General features: G+C 45.4%; 1 protein-coding gene across 14 annotated transcripts in view; it reads right to left on the reverse strand.

The window, feature by feature from the left end:
• Positions 1-5,002: 5,002 nt before the first annotated feature.
• The window catches only part of UBE2D4 (ubiquitin conjugating enzyme E2 D4), a 28,477-nt gene continuing 20,768 nt past the window's right edge, over positions 5,003-12,711 (reverse strand). For 8 of the 14 annotated variants that reach the window (XM_073008921.1, XM_073008917.1, XM_073008925.1 and 5 more), the window contains 4 exons: positions 11,179-11,284; positions 9,238-9,331; positions 7,255-7,296; positions 5,003-5,714 (listed from right to left, as the gene is read on the reverse strand). In XM_073008921.1, coding sequence (XP_072865022.1) covers positions 5,528-5,714; positions 7,255-7,296; positions 9,238-9,331; positions 11,179-11,284 — 429 coding nt within the window. In that variant the 3' untranslated portion in view covers positions 5,003-5,527. Of the gene's footprint in view, positions 5,715-6,385; positions 7,297-9,237; positions 9,332-11,178; positions 11,285-12,711 lie in introns of those variants that run through there. The other 6 variants (XM_073008919.1, XM_007981490.3, XM_073008923.1 and 3 more) reach the window with 4 other exon arrangements.

The raw sequence follows: 12,711 nt of genomic DNA on the forward strand, positions 1-12,711 counted from the left end.
CCTCACCTTTCTCACGCTCCCATTTTTCTTGTATAAGTTTCCTGTTTGCTGTCCTGTAACCAATGGGTTCTTCTTTCCTGTTGCTCAGATATAGCTGATCTATCAAGATCAGAGAATGAGTATAATACACATAGAGCCAGTGAAATGGGAGACTGGAGTTTTATTATTACTTATATCAGCCTCCTCCAAAATTTGGAGGCTAAGATTTTTAAAGAATAGTTTGGCAGGCAGGGGGCTAGGGAATGGGTGCTGCTGATTGGTTTGGGGTGCAGTCATAGGGCTGTGGAAAATGGTCTTCATGTGCTGTCTACTTCTGGGTGGAGCCACAGGAGTCTAACTGGGGCCATCCAGTTATCAGAGATGGAAAAACCTGAAGAGACATCTCAAACGGCCAATCTTAGGTTCCACAATAGTGATGTTATTTACAGGAGTTATTGGGGAAGTTGCAAATGTTGTGACCTTTGGAATAATGGCAGTAATCATTTAACTACAAATTCAGGCTCCTCTCATCCTTCTAACCTGGTGGCCTTTCATTAGTGTTACAGAGGCAGTTTAGGTTTGTGTGTTTTTTTGTTTTTTGTTTATTTGAGATGGAGTTTTGCTCTGGTTGCCCAGGCTGGAGTGTATGGCACAATCTTGGCTCACTGCAACCTCCGCCTTCTGGGTTCAAGCGATTCTCCTGCCTCAGCCTCCTGAGTAGCTGAGATTACAGGCATGCGCCACCACATCTGGCTAATTTTGTATTTTTAGTAGAGACAGGGTTTCTCCATGTTGGTCAGCTGGTCTCGAACTCCTGAACTTGTGATCTGCCAGGCTCGGCCTCCCAAAGTGCTGGGATTACAGGTATTAGCCACCGTGCCCGGCACTAATTTCTTTTTTTCTTTTTCTTTTTTTTTTTTTTTTGGAGACAGAGTCTCATTCTGTCACCCAGGCTGGAGTGCAGTGGCACAATCTTGGCTCACTGCAACCTCCGCCCCCCAGGTTCAAGCAATCCTCCTACCTCAGCCTCCTGAGTAGCTGGGATTACAGGCGCACACCACCACACCCAGCTAATTTTTGTATATTTTTCGTTTTTTTTTTTTTTGCCAGAGTATCACTCTGTCGTCCAGGCTGGAGTGTAGTGGTGCCATCTTGGCTCACTGAAACCTATGCCTCCTGGATTCAAGAGATTCTTCTGCCTCAGCCTCCTGAATAACTGGGACTATAGGCACATGCCACCACACCCAGTTAATTTTGTATTTTTAGTAGAGATGGGGTTTCACCATGTTGCCCAGGCTGGTGTCGAACACCTGAGCTCAGGTGATCCGCCCACCTTGGCCTCCCAAAGTGCTGGGATTACAGGTGTGATCCACCACGCCCAGCCCATTAATTTTTGTATTTTTAGTAGAGATGGGGTATTGTTATGTTGGCCAGGCTGGTCTGAAACTCATGTCTTCAAGTCATCTGCCTGCCTTGGCCTCCCAAAGTGCTGGGATTACAGGCATGAGCTACCTCGCTCAGCCTCTTCTTAATTTCTTCACTGACCCAGTGATCTTTCGGGAGCGTGTTAATTTTCACGGATTTGTACAGTTTCCAGAGTTCCTTGTGTTATCTACTTCTAGTGCTTTTGTTTTTTTTTTTTAATTTAGAAAGAACAGAAATTTGTTTCTCACAGTTCTGGAGGCTGCAACATACTGCTTTCTAGTTTTATTCCATTGTGGTCTAATAAGATACTTAATAGGATTTTTATTTTTAAATATTTGAGATTTGTTTTGTGGCCTAACATATGGGCTATACTGGAGAATGTTCCATGTGCTGATGAGAATATGTATTCTGCAGCTGTTGAATGAAATAGTCTGTAAATGTCTCTTAGGTTCATTTGGTCTATAGCGTATTTTAAGTCTGATGCCTCTGTGTTGATCTTCTAGACCATAATCTGTCCAATGCTGAAAGTGGGTGCTGAAGTCCTCAACTTATTGTACTGGGGTCTCTTTTTCTCTAGTAATATTTACTCTATAGATCTGGGTGCTCCAGTGTTGAGTGCACATATATTTACAATTGTTATATCCTCTTGCTGAATTGATGCCTTTATCATTATATAATGACCTTTTCTCTTTTCGTTTTTTGACTTAAAGTCTATTTTGTCTGATATAAGGATAGCTAGTCCTACATGCTTTTAGTTTACATTTGAGTGGAATATCTTTTTCATCCCTTCACTTAGTCTATATGCATCCCTTTAGTGTGTTTCTTATAGGCTGCATATAGCTGGATCTTGTTTTTGTTAAATTTATTTTACATTTATTTTAGAGACAAGGTCTTGTTTTGTCACCCAGGTTGTAGTGCAGTGGCAATCATAACTCAGCTGCAGCCTTCAACTCCTGAACTCAAACTACCCTCGTGCCTCAGCCTCCCAAGTAGCTGGGACTACAGGCACATGCCACCAGGCCCAGTTTTTTTTTTTTTTTTTTTTTTTTTTTTTTTTTTTTAAGAGATAGTGGTCTTGCTATGTTGCCCAGGCTGGTATTGAACTCAAGCGATATCCTCCTACCTCAGCTTCCCAAAGCATGGGGATTACAGTTGTGAGCCATCATGCCTTACCTGGATCTTGTTTTTCTAACCCACTCAGCAAGGGTGTGTGTATGTGTGTATATATTTTTTTTTCTTTTTTTTTTTTTTTTTTGAGACCGAGTCTCGCTCAGTCACCCAGGCTGGAGTGCAGTGGTGCGATCTCAGCTCACTACAAGCTCTGCCTCCCAGGTTCACGCCATTCTTCTGCCTCAGCCTCCCAAGTAGCTGGGACTACAGGCGCCTGCCCCCACGCCTGGCTAATTTTGTTTGCATTTTTAGTAGAGATGGGGTTTCACCGTGTTAGCCAGGATGGTCTCGATCTTCTGACCTCGTGATCCGCCCGCCTCGGCCTCCCAAAGTGCTGGGATTACAGTCGTGAGCCACCGCGCCCAGCCTATTTTTTTTTTAATTGTATTTTTTTGGAGACAGTCTCGCTCTGTCATGCAAGCTGGAATGCAGTGGCATGATCTTGGCTCACTGCAACTTCCACCTCCCGGGTTCAAGTGATTCTCCTGCCTCAGCCTCCTGAGTAGCTGGGATTTACAGGCACATGCCACCAGGCCCGGCTAAGCAAGGCTATATATTTTAATTGGGAAGTTTGAACTCTTTACATTCAAGGTTGTTATTGATGAGTGAGGACTTATTCCTCTCATTTTGTAATTGGTTTCTGATGTTTTGTATGTCCTTTGTTCCTTTCTTCCTCTTGAAAAAATTTTTTTCCTTTCCTTTTTTTAGTAAGAGACAGAGTCTCACTGTGTTGCCTTGGCTGGTCTCAAACTCTTGACCTTAGGCAATTCTCCCACCTCAGCCTTCCAAAGTGCTGGGATTACAGGGATGAGCCACCATGTCTGGTCCCTTTCTTGTCTTTTGCCATTTGGTGGTTTTCTGTGATGATAATGCTTGATTTCTTTCTCATTCGTGTATCCAGTCTATCAGTGACTTTTATACTTTCACATGGTTTCTTTCTATAATTCCCTTTTCCTCCTACCATATCTTGCATACTGTAAGTGCTAATCAATGCTTTGATACCACTTAACATAACTGGAAAGTGATTGTGATAAGTGGTTAGCAGCAAGTCTTTCTGAGAAGACCAGCCTTTTGAGCCATTGTTGGTGTGCTGGAGGACAGCAGGGTTGAGAGACTGGCTACAAGTGGCAGCTCTGCTGTTGCCCTCCAACATGGAGCCAAGTTGACCACCTGCCTTCAAGGGGAGCTCTGATGCAGGCAGCTGGATGCCTGCAAGCACACCTGTCTGGGGGCAAGGGAGAAGATGAGAAGGACGAGAAGGAAGTAGATGTATTTTTAAGGAAAGCATTGACTTCTGATGGGGTGTTTTGCAGATTTCTTATAGCTTTTTGTTTTGTTTTTCTTAGAAAGTTTCTCTGTCATCAGGCAAAGACCAGGATGGGAACAGGAAAACTAGAAAACTGGTCAAGGGAGAACAAGTCCCTTTTCCTCTCACCAGTGAACAGCAGGTGAGGAAGCAGACTCTGAGAGGAATGCTATTCAGGATGGCTTGCTGCCTGCATGGCATGAGGGGCTGTCTTGTGGGTGCTGGCAGCCATAATCTCCATTTTTCTGAAGACCGCCATTTATGGCTAGATTCAATACAGGTCCAGACCTTTCTCGACACTGCTGGAGAGGAAGTGTGTGCCACAGTCAGAGGAGATAGCCATGGGAAATGGAAGCATGGGACGAAGGGAAGGGGAGGGGAGGAGAGATGAGTGGCTCTATGCTAATCTTAGGGTTCCTTCTCTGCCCTTTTGGGCACCAGGGACAGATCCTAGGAAAGGAATTCTGCAGACAGTCTTGGAAGCACCTTCTCTGGCACTTAAGGCTTTTTCCTGAATTTCAGAGACAGAAACATATCCATCCTTGAGCAACTGCAGTGAGACAGTGTGGAATTCTAGGGTGTTGATAGCTATGACTACCAGGACTGTTGGACATTTGCATTCTGGCATTTTCATTCCTTGTCCTAAGATTTTGACTCTTTGCCATGTTCTTGGAACTCCTGGATCTTTCTGGAGTCTGATAAAGGATCAAAATCGCAGCTCCATTCAGCAAACCCAGAAGCTTCTGGGGGAGAGCTAATGGTCATTTGTTCATCATGGATCAATTGTTCAAGATCAAGCACCTTTCTGATATCTCTTGTCCACAGAGAGAAAAACACATTACTCCACAGGTGGCTTCTCAGATTTGCTGTCTAGTTGCCAACCTGAGAACTTCCTTGGAAGCATGGCTTCTGCACAAATGGGTTACATTGACTGAACCGCAGTGGCTCTTAAAACAAGGTTTTTGACCTAAGGAGCCTGTTCTCCAGGCTGACCTGAACCCCTCAAAGACATGGCAAGCAGGTGACATTTCTGCCCATGGGATTTGCTGAGAGATCTGGAAGGTAAAGAGCCACCTCAGGCTTCAAAAGGTGAGTGAATTTTTACCACGAACCCCAAAGGGCTGATTTGACTTTCTTTATTACATATATCCAACAGAGAGAGCAGGCTTGGGGAAATTTTGTCTGCACTCAGAAAATTCATCGGTTTCTTGGGAATCATAAGTTATTACACTTGAAAGACCAGAGAATGGTTATTCCCCAACACCAATTTCGGCCTGAATTTTCCCATCTGATGTGTCTCTAACATGTGAATCAGTCCCACCTTCCCTGACCACGAGTGAAGTGTTCTGTGATGCTTGGCTGTAGATGCAGTGTGACAACTGCCTGAAGCACATGATCTCAGGCACCAGATGGCACTGCTGCTCAGTACAGTCATATGCTAACAGCCTTCCTAGAGGACACTGGTAACAGCATTCTCCCCAACTATTAAGATTTATTGTTTTGTTTAAGCAAAGACCAAAGAAGCAGCGAAGATACAATTAAAATGGCAATCCTTGCTGGGCGCGATGGCTCACGCCTGTAATCCCAGCACTTTGGGAGGCCGACGTGGGCAGGTCACTTGAGTCCAGGAGTTCGAGACCAGCCTGGTCAACATGGTGAAACCCCGTCTCTACTAAAAATACAAAAATTAGCCCGGCATGGTGGCACACGCCTGTAATTCCAGCTACTCGGGAGACTGAGGCAGGCAAATTGCTTGAACCTGGAAGGCAGATGTCGCAGCGAGCCAAGATCACACCACTGCACTCCAGCCTGGGAGACAGAGCAAGACTCTGTGCTGAAAAACAAAAAAGGCAATCCTCACCATGGTGAGATGCAGCCACACCCAAAGGACCCCAAAAGTGGCCTTATGGTAGCAGGGGATCCTAAATGTGGATCCTCACAAAGGGAATGCAGCCCAAGTTGAAAGTGCTTCTTCCTTTGCTAAGGAAATGATTATGTGAATAACCTCAGTATTCTCAATGGGAAAGTATCTGGCAATAAATTTGTAGCCACAACTTGGAAGTTTCTGGAAGAAATCAACCTCCCACAGTCACCTTTGGCTGACTGCTTGTGTTAGGTCTGTAGACTTCCTTTCAATCAGCCTGCAAAAGTCCCATCTGGCCATTTGGTCACAGTTTAACATCACTTCCTGGGAGTGGACCAGCTTTATAACCAACCTAGAAAGATCAGGTTGAATTTGGCTTTAGAGATCTGAAGCTCCTCAATTTTCTTCCCTCTTTGGAAGTTTTATTAGAATAATCTCTACCCTTTTCTCTCCTCTTCCTAAGTAACCTAGTCTCAAGGCTCGAAGCTTTAAAGGCAAACCTTAAAATATGTTGCATCAGAAAGCCAAGACAGAAAGCCGATCACCTAATAGGCTATTGTAATTTCAGGCTCCAAATAACTGTTAAAAGTGGGGTATCTTCTGTTCTGCCTAAAAGAAAGAGGCTGAAATGTCAATTATCATTTAGAGTTATGAGTGAATTGCATTTTTATTTACATTTAAGAGTCTCTCTCCCTCCTTGTGTTCTAGTCTGTGAATGGCTCACACCTGGACTTAGTGTAGGCTCCTAGTGGGAAGAGCGGGGAATAGTGAGAATCCTCATCAAATGGAGTAACATGACCCAAATCTCTAGAGGTTTCATAATTTTGCTCTTGCTTCTAAAAACATAGTCATCTCTTATGGGGTGTTATGTGCTTTGTATCCTGAAATTTTCCACTTGCTGCTTCTTGGTGTGAAGGGAGAAATGCCAGCATGTGCCACTGCAGGAGGAGACTGGTGGAAGTCGCAGGGCTAGGCCTTCACTTCCCAGTGACACTGTTCCCAATTCCTTCCAGGATGAGCTGAGACTCCTCAGGATGTGGTTCTGCAGCAGATGAGGTGTGAAGAAAGCCTGCTCTGACCTGGGCACCCAGGATGGCACTGAGTTCTAAAAGGCAAAGGGTATGTGGTGAGGGGCCAGGCTGAGGCCCTGGTGTGGTACCATCATGGGCAGCAGCACCATTTGAGGCCAGGTAGGAGAGACGTGCAGGGCCTGGCCCCCCAAGAGACCAACAGACAAACTGAGGTGGCAGAGAGAGAGATTCCAGTGTCACCAGGAAGACTGCAGATCATAACAACAATGGCTGCTGATTTGACATCAAAGAGGTGGCACTGTCAAAGCCATAAATGCTGAAAATGGCACCAACATGCTGCAGTTGGAGAGAGTGGGTGACCAACATTTGTTTGAAGAACAGATGATGCTCTTTGAGTGGCTCAGCCAACAGCCCAAAGTTTTAAGGGAAGACCTCTCTGCCAGCTTCAACGTCTCACGTAAAACCTCCGAGGCACTTACATAGCATATTTTTGTGTCCACTCTCTTGCTAGTCTGTTGTACCTGGAATAAAAAAGCAGAGGGAGTGACACCCTCACTTGAAATGGTCACTTCCCTTCAATGTGGTGCAGAGAACAGGACTGATGTGGGGAATGCTGCTACTGCTGCTGCTTGTCAAACATCTGGGGCTGATGGGTAAGTGGAATAAAGGCTTTCCCCAGAGCAGGAGCACAACAGACATGGCTGTAAACCCCCAGCTGGGTAAATCCCTCATTGTGTAAACCCAAAACTGTTGATTCTCCATAACTATCTGCTGTGGAAGATTTAATAATGCAAAGACTTCTTCCCTTTCTTTCCATATTGCCTGTCCTACAATATGGATGCAGGGAGGACAGAGAAGAGACATACAAAGGTCAGTTTGTACTAGTTACAGGACGTTCAGCACACAAACTCCAGAACAAGGGCTTGGGAATCTGCCTACCGGAGTGTGCATCAGCACCATCCTCAGCAGCTGTTCCACCCCTCTGTGCCCTGGCTTTTTTGATTGCTTGCCATAGTGAGAGTACCTGCCTTGTGTGCTTGTGGGGAAGACTAGAGAAATCTGTATGCAAAGCACGTGGAGCAGGCCGGGCATCCATTGAGGACTATGCAGGTGTGTGCACTTACTCTCATCATTGTAATGAGACTTGATGTTGTGAGACTATAGATTAGAGAGATTTATAGTTATAAGAGGCACTAAAAAAAATCACTTTTGGTATGTCTAAAATATCTCGTAGTAAGTGTTAAAATAAACACAAGTTAAACCCCAGTCAATTAAAAATGTTGATTGTTATTAAGAAAACTCCAGTGAGGGAAATAATAAGATCTATAAAGGTCTCAAGAAAAATATAATATGAAAAAGCCATGTGGCTGAGTGTGGTGGCTCACACCTATAATCCCAGCACTTTGGGAGGCCTAGGTGGGCAGATTGCTTGAGCCCAGGAGTTCAAGACCAGCCTGGGCAACCTGTCTCTACAAAAAATTAGCCAGGTATGGTGGCACACACTGTAGTCCCAGCTACTCAGGAGGCTGAGGCAGGAGGATAGATTGAGCCTGGGAGATCAAGGCTGCAGTAAGCTGTGATCACACCACTGCACTTCAGCCTGGGCAACAGAATGAGACCCTGTCTCAAAAACAAGGAAAAAACATACTCCATTCTAATCTCTTCAGACAGGAAAGAAGTAATGAGTAATGAACTGAAGAACTCACTCACTGAAGATGTCTTTTAAAAGGGCCAGCAATACCTTCTCTGAAGGTCTACAACTGAGATTCACACCACTCACAGGACTGCGACCCCTGCCACACCTGGGCCTCTCTCACGGTGCTGTCAGCACTCAGAGACTAACACTTGGTGATGACCCCTTGTGCCAGCCCTACCAACTACAGACACCCTCATGCTACAGTGCTTGTGGTTGTGCCTGGCCTAGGGGGTCGGAATTTTACAATTCTGGTTCTGTTAATTGGTGTTTAAACAAAGAGCTGGCAGTGAAGGTTTAACACACTGCTGACTTCTGAGCTGAGCCAGCGAACTGACCACAGCAGTTCAACCTCACCTTCAGTATTGCCAAGCAGACATCCCCTTGTCTTAGGCTATAAACCCTAGAATTTAAATCCAAATTTTTCTTGTTGTCAGATTCTTCTGAGTCTGTTCTTGGCTGACCACTGATTTTGCTAGCCTCGAGGGCAGGACTTGGCAATGTTTTCATATATAGTAGCAGCAGCTAATGAGTTATCCAGGAGGGTGAACTGCTTTTATCTCCTTCTCCCTTCTTAGACTCAAAAGACATGTTAGTGAGAAAGCCAGGAGTCCAAGCCCAGGGCACACCCACTGTGCACATGGCTCAGCATGGGCAGGAAAATGTCCATGGGAACCTGTAGCACAGAAGCACCAGCTCAGAGCATAGGTACCGCATGGAGCTGCCTGGGGCAGCCATGGCACAAAGGCAACCCAAAAAGGATGCATACTTCTCTCTGTCGGCCTTGTAGGTGTGGGCTATCTCTGGCACCAGAGGGTCATCGGGGTTGGGGTCGCAGAGCAGCGAGCAGATGGACAAGAGAACTGGGAAGAAAAGAAAAGGTTGGTCAGCTGTAGCCATGAGGCTGCTAGGTCACCCCTGGGTGAACCTCCCTGAACTTGCACTCTGTATTGACCAAGGAGATGTCTTCCCTTCAACAGCCCAATCTAAACTGCTTGATGTACCACTTGCTCTGTCCCATGTATCGTGTGGCCTCAGGCATGCCATGCTAGGATACTTCCCTCCTGGGTGCATCCTGGCTCTCATTCCCCTTCTCCACTGAAGCACCCCATCTTAGTCTCCAACTGCCCTCCCATCCTTGTCTGTACCCCACATCATGCACCTCTGGCATTTAGTCCCAGGAGTCCTGTTTACTGGTAAGGAAACAAGAATTCAGAGCATTCAAGTAACTTGTCCAAGGTCACAGATTTGGAACACCCAATAAATGGGTAAAAATGAGATTCTGGGCCAGGCATGGTGGTTAATGCCTGTAATCCCAGCACTTTGGGAGGCCGAGGCAGGCGGATCACCTGAGGTCGGGAGTTCAAGACCAGCCTGACCAACATAGAGACACCCTGTCTCTACTAAAAAAAATACAAAATTAGCCGGACATGGTGGTGCATGTCTGTAATCCCAGCTACTCGGAAGGCTGAGGCAGGAGAGTCTCTTGAACCTGGGAGGCAGAGGTTGCAGTGAGCTGAGATTGCACCATTGCACTCCAGCCTGGGCAACAAGGGTGAAACTCAATCTCAAAAAATATAAAATAAAGAAATTCTGAACCAGGTCTGTCTAACTACAAAGCAGATGCATCCTCCTGTGTGCCATCACCGTCTCTAGGACGTGCACTCAGTGTGGCTCTCAGCAACCCTGGGAGAAGGGAATCACCCACTAGGGCTGTGGTGAGGAGCAGAAGGAACTGTGGTACCTGGATTCTTGGGGTCCCAGAGAGAAATGCGAACTCTCATTCCTGGCTTTGCTTTCGACTCACCATATGATTCCAAACAAACTGGATTCAGCGAGTCCATCAAAGTCCTGACCACAGTTCCCCACACATAAAGCTACAAATGACAGGGGCAGGTTTGCCTTTTTTAAGATACTTGGCTAGGCACGGTGGCTCACGCCTATAATCCCAGTGCTTTGGGAGGCCACAATGGGAGGACTGCTCGAGGTTAGGAGTTTGAGACTGGTCTGGGCAACAAAGTGAGATCCTGTCTCCTCTACAGAAAAATTTAAAAATTAGGCCAGGTTCTGTTTTTCTTGGGTTGATTTTTCACCATCCTACCCACGCTCCACCTGCCAGGATACTGCACTGTCTACATTCAGGTCTCTTGTGCACACACAGCCCATGTGCAGCCCATCTTAGTTCAGAAGGAATATCTGCATTTCTAAGCTCAGTTTAGACTGGTTTCTTCAACTTCAACCAGAGACATGTGCTTAATATCATTTATTTGGGAAGGGAAGATTTCTCCACCAACTTTGAGGTCCCCAGGGGCATGCCCTGTATCTTTCTTCAGGGCTGACTCACAGTCCGTTTTGTGCTTATTGGATGAATAAATGAGGGAACAGAGAAGGTAATTTAATATTTGCCTTTCTTATTTTTAGATAAAAAATATAAGTAGAATCAATATTTTCTTCTTGCACCCATGTGACAGTCTTGAGCACCCCAGGGCAATGGACTGCTGAGAAGCACCAGGGCGTGGGGCACAAAGTTCTGCTGGTGCTGCCTCATAGGGATGTAAGGATGTCCACTTACAGGCACAGCAGTGGACAGGGCTAAGTGACCTGGGAAAGGTGACTGCTCTCTCTGAGCCTCCATTTTCACTCAGTCAGTGCTGGGGTAAAAACACGTGTAAGAGACAAGGCACACAGAGCATGCCATCAGCGTCTCTACCTTTTGACACAGTCAACGCTGGAGACCACTGAGACCGCAGGATATCAAGGCAGATGCTGCCATTGCTGTTGATATTAGGGTGATAAATTTTGGTTGTGAAAGCAACCTGCAAAGACAAGAGATCCCAAATCAGACAAACCACAGGGAGGTCTGGAAAATGAACCAAGTAAAGCAGGAGCAGCCACTGCTGGGCTGTACCTGGAGTGTGCTGCATATCTGGCCCCACAGTGCAGGCTGAGCCAGACACCCACTCCCAAACTCTAATGGGATATGGAAGTGAGTGATCACCCAGAAGTTCCCTGACCCATTCCCTGCTGGATTCTCATTCCGAACATAGGGGGATTGACACCGTCTCCCTGAAAACAGTATGTCCTGAGGAGTAACAAGAGTGGCAGAAAGGACTCAAAAGCCCAGAAGTTTTATGCAAAAAGCAGTGATGTTTTGTTGATGTATCAGCAGAAAAGCCCAGGCCCAAAGACTTCATGACTAAAACACCAAAAGTGATGGCAACAAAAGCCAAAATAGACAAATGGGATCTAATGAAACTAAAGAGCTTCTGCACAGCAAAAGAAACTACCATCAGAGTGAACAGGCAATCAACAGAATGGGAGAAAAATTCTGCAATCTGCCCATCTGACAAAGGGCTAATATCCAGAATCTACAAAGAACTTAAACACATTTATAAGAAAAAAATCAACCACATCAAAAAGTGGGCAAAGGATATGAACAGACACTTCTCAAAAGAAGACATTTATGCAGCCAACAGACACATAAAAAATGCTCATCGTCACTGGTCATCAGAGAAGTGCAAATTAAAACCACAATGAGATACCATCTCATGGCAGTTAGAATGGCAATCATTAAAAAGTCAGGAAACAACAGATGCTGAAGAGGATGTGGAGAAATGGAAATGCTTTTACACTGTTGGTGGGAGTGTAAATTAGTTCAACCATTGTGGAAGACAGTGTAGCGATTCCTCAAGGTATTCCTCTAGTTCTAGAAATGGCATTTCTAGAACTAAAAATACCATTTGATTCAGTAGTGATCCCATTACTGCGTATATCTACTATAAAGACACATGCACACGTATGTTTATTGCGGCACTATCACAATAGCAAAGACTTGGAACCAACCCAAATGTCCATCAATGATAGACTGGATTAAGAAAATGTGGCACATATACACCATGGAATACTATGCATCCATAAAAAAGGATGAGTTTGTGTCCTTTGCAGGGACATGGATGAAGCCAGAAACCATCATTCTCAGCAAACTATCACAAGGACAGAAAATCAAACACTGCATGTTCTCACTCATAGGTGGGAATTGAACAATGAGAACACATGGACACAGGGCGAAGAACATCACATACCAGGGCCTGTCAGGGGGTGGGAGGCTGGGGGAGGGATAGCATTAGGAGAAATACCTAATGTAAATGATAAGTTGATGGCTGCAGCAAACCAACATGGCACATGTATACCTATGTAACAAACCTGCACGTTGTGCACGTGTACCCTAGAACTTAAAGTATAA

Source organism: Chlorocebus sabaeus, chromosome 21 (assembly GCF_047675955.1).
Source record: "Chlorocebus sabaeus isolate Y175 chromosome 21, mChlSab1.0.hap1, whole genome shotgun sequence".
In the NCBI taxonomy this organism is placed as follows: domain Eukaryota; kingdom Metazoa; phylum Chordata; class Mammalia; order Primates; family Cercopithecidae; genus Chlorocebus; species Chlorocebus sabaeus.